The 3589-nt window shown below is 43.8% G+C and overlaps 1 protein-coding gene across 1 annotated transcript; it reads right to left on the minus strand.

Moving 5' to 3' along the window:
• Window positions 1-553: 553 nt before the first annotated feature.
• On the minus strand, window positions 554-1642 carry LOC133289741 (uncharacterized). Its single transcript, XM_061487741.1, has one exon. The coding sequence runs from the start codon at window positions 1640-1642 to the stop codon at window positions 554-556; it is 1089 nt and encodes a 362-aa protein (XP_061343725.1).
• Between the last annotated feature and the right edge of the window lie 1947 nt (window positions 1643-3589).

Consider the following 3589-nt stretch of genomic DNA (forward strand, 5'->3'; position numbering starts at 1 on the left):
AAATCATCTGCAAAAAATAGATGAGATATAGGGGGGCATTCTTCCTAAGAACCATGGGCTTCCAGGCTTTGGTATCTACTGCCAACTGAATAAGGTGAGCCAATCTCTCTAGACAAAGTACAAACAGGTAAGGGGAAATAGGATCCCCTTGCCTAATCCCTCTCCCTGGAGTAAAACTGGTGGTAGCTACCCCATTCCAAAGGACCTGCATCGAAGTTGTTGATATACAGCTATGAATTAGATGAACAAGATGGCTAGGGAACCCAATGTCTTTCAAGGTGTCAACTATAAAACTCCAACTCAGCCTATCATAGGCCTTTTCAAGATCCACATTTATCATCATCCAACCTTTGTTTCCTCTCCTAGCTCTCATAGAGTGAATAGCTTCCTGGGCAATAATTATGTTATCTGCCCCTTGTCTCCCTTTGATGAAGCTACACTGATTCGGAGAAACAAGTCTAGGCATCAAATCTCTCAACCTCCCAGCAATCAATTTTGTGATAGTTTTATATACCACATTACAGAGACTGATTGGTCTAAAATCCTTCATACACTATGGGTTCTCCTTTTTGGGGATAAGACAAATAAGAGTACCATTAATCTCTTTCACCTTATCTGGGCAGCAGAAAATCTCTTCAATAAGCTTACAAACCGAGTCACCAATGATATTCCATTGGGAATGGAAAAATAAGGCATTAAGGCCATCAGGGCCAGGGGCCATGAATTTACCCATCCTGAAGATAGTTCTCCTTATTTCCTCCTTATCAGGCATAGCCGAAAGGACCCTTGTCTCCTCTAACCTGAGATTAGGGAAAGCATTCAAGATAGGGAAAACCTCTTCTATCTCATCCTCCCCTTTAAACAGCTGTTGGTAATAAGCTACAGCCATGTCAACCAGCTCTTTAGTATCAGAAACCCATTTACCCTGCTCATTCTTGAGAGTAACAATCCTATTATGCCTCCTCCTGGACACTGTAGAGGAATGAAAAAACTTAGAGTTCTTATCCCCATACTTCAACCATTGGTTCCTCGATCTCTGGAACCAAATCAACTCCTCCTTAATCAAGATTCCTTGAAGTTCTTTCCACAACTCTTTTTGTAACAGCTCAGTGTTGGGGTCAAACCTACCAAACCTGAAGCTATCCAAACCATTCAGCCTAGAATAGAGTCTATTCTTCTGTTTCAAAGCTTCCTTAAACACATCCAGATGCCACCTTTTAGCTTCTTCCTCAAATTTGTGCCTAGCCATCAACCAACCCACATTATTCTCCCAACTGTTCTTCACAAGGCTATTAAAACTCTTGTCAGTGAGCCAAGCAGCTAGAAACTTAAAGCTTCTGGGATGAGCTCCATTTTTAGCATGACCATTACAGACCAGAATAGGCCTGTGATCCGAGTTGTAGAAAGGAAGATGACTAACAAACCTGTCAGGCCAAGCAATATTCCAGGCCTCACTAGAGCAAGCCCTATCCAATCTCTCATGAAGTCTTCCCCTTTTCCAAGTGAACTCAGGCCCCTTATAACCCATGTCACTCAAGTTACAATTCCAAAGGCATTGTTGCATGTCAGATAAACTCCTCCAGCACACCTTCTTGCCTCCAGTCTTCTCAACAACACTTAAAATAGAGTTAAAATCTCCCATAACCAGCCAGGGATCCTCAACCGAATCACTAATATCCCAAAGCTCATCCTAGAGAAGCTTCATCTCCAGTCTCTTTGGGCTACCATACACAAAGGTGATTAAATCCACTTTTTTAGAGTCCAGGTATTTAACCTGAGTGTGAATGAGCTGGTGATGAACCCTCAAAACCTCCACTTCAACCACAGCATCATCCCACAGTAACCAAATGCCACCAACAAACCCAACTGGGTCCTGTTTAAAAAACATAGGGAATCCTAGTTTCCTTATTATCTCATCACCTCTAGAACCACTGACTTTAGTCTCCTGGAGAGCCATAATACTAATATTGAACCTAAATTTCAAGTCTCTAATTAAAGGTTGGAAGCTAGTCTTCCCAACCCCTCTACAATTCCAAGAAAAAATGAACATAAATGTATAAAATTGTACAAGAAACCCCCAGGAAATTACCTGCTAAAGACCAGCCCCACCCACCATGGAGATAGGGACCTCTAGAGCACCAGTAGACTGACCAAGAGCACCAGGACTCAACACTGAGATAGGAGCCTTCCTATTACCACAGCTAGCTCTATTTCCAGTCTGACCAAGACCCTCAGCACTATGAAGACCTCTGGTTCTGCCTTTACTTTGCCATCTCTGCCCTTCCACAGCTGAATTGGGGGAAACATTCTCAACCCCTGATTTCCTCAACCCAGACTTGCCTCCAATCTTAGCTCTATCCATACCATCTTTATGAATGACTTTTCTATTGACATTATCAGAAGCTAACACTTTTTCTGAGGGCTAGAAGCAGTACCAGCACCCTCACTGCTTGAGATACCAGGTTCAACCTTCATAACCTTACTAACAGCATCCTTCCCACTGCCCTCCCCAGCTGGAGAATACACAATATGCTCATCCAGTAATGACTCCTCAGCTTTTCCAGCATCATGATTGGCTACAGGGCTCACTCCTTGAACAGCTGGGCAAGACTTTGCATCCTGAACCTCAACCATCTCCTTAATAGGATCCAAAACTTTAGCCTTCAACTTCCAGTTCCTAGGTTGCCTCTAGACCACAATCCAGCTCCCAAATGCCTCATCCTTCTCATTCTTCTTGGAAACCTTAGACTGGTCAGGCTTGGAAGGGATCACCTCAACAGAATTGGCTTCTACATGTGGGGAATATAGACATTGATCAGCTGGGCACTGATCCTTCCTATGCCCATACAGTCCACACTTAAAACAGATCAAGTGGAGTCCCTCATACCCTACCTGATACACCTTGCTCCCAATTACGAACTTAGAGAGGAAACTCCTCCTCAGGTCAACCTCATCACAAATCCTGGCAAATCTCCCTCTCTCAGTGATAACCTCCTCTCCAGTTTCACTCTTCCTCAAGGAGTTTCTATCAACTTTAAGGGTCCTCCCAAAGATATTCCCAATCCGCCATAAGTGTCTCATAGTGTACAACTCAAGTGGCAACCCAGGAATCCTGACCCACACAGCCAGCTTCTTGACACTCTCATCAAACGGGTCAAAAAACGGTCTCCAACGCTGCACCACTATATAGTGGTCATTCACTATCCAAGGTCCCTCCTCTAACACATGACGATAATCCCCATCATCAGCAAACCTAAGAACTAAGTATCCATTGTCTAAATCAATGGTTTCAACAGTACTCACCAAATTCCAAAGCCTCTGCAATCGAGCCATCAGGAACCTTGGACCCATTCGTTTCCCTAATAGCTTGATGATTAGGGTCTTCTTCCACTTTTCACAGTCCTGTTTGTGCTCTTCCATGGAGAAAGAGTATTGCGGACAAAGAGGATTCTCCGGAGTCTCCTGAGAAAATCCTTCCACTAGCTGCTCTTCCTCATCCTCCCTCTTTTGCTTGGAGATCCAATCCTCTTCTTCATCATCCGATTGACCCCCTTTGCCATTCAACCTGATCAGTTTGTCCTTGTAGGAC

Source organism: Gastrolobium bilobum, unplaced genomic scaffold, assembly GCF_033153095.1.
Source record: "Gastrolobium bilobum isolate Gb01-03AN ecotype WA unplaced genomic scaffold, APGP_CSIRO_Gbil_v1 utg9326, whole genome shotgun sequence".
NCBI classification, from domain to species: domain Eukaryota; kingdom Viridiplantae; phylum Streptophyta; class Magnoliopsida; order Fabales; family Fabaceae; genus Gastrolobium; species Gastrolobium bilobum.

What these genes read in the sequence shown, in the direction of transcription:
- LOC133289741 (XM_061487741.1), bottom strand. Translation starts at nt 1,642, where the DNA reads ATGGGAGATTTTAACTCTATTTTAAGTGTTGTTGAGAAGACTGGAGGC.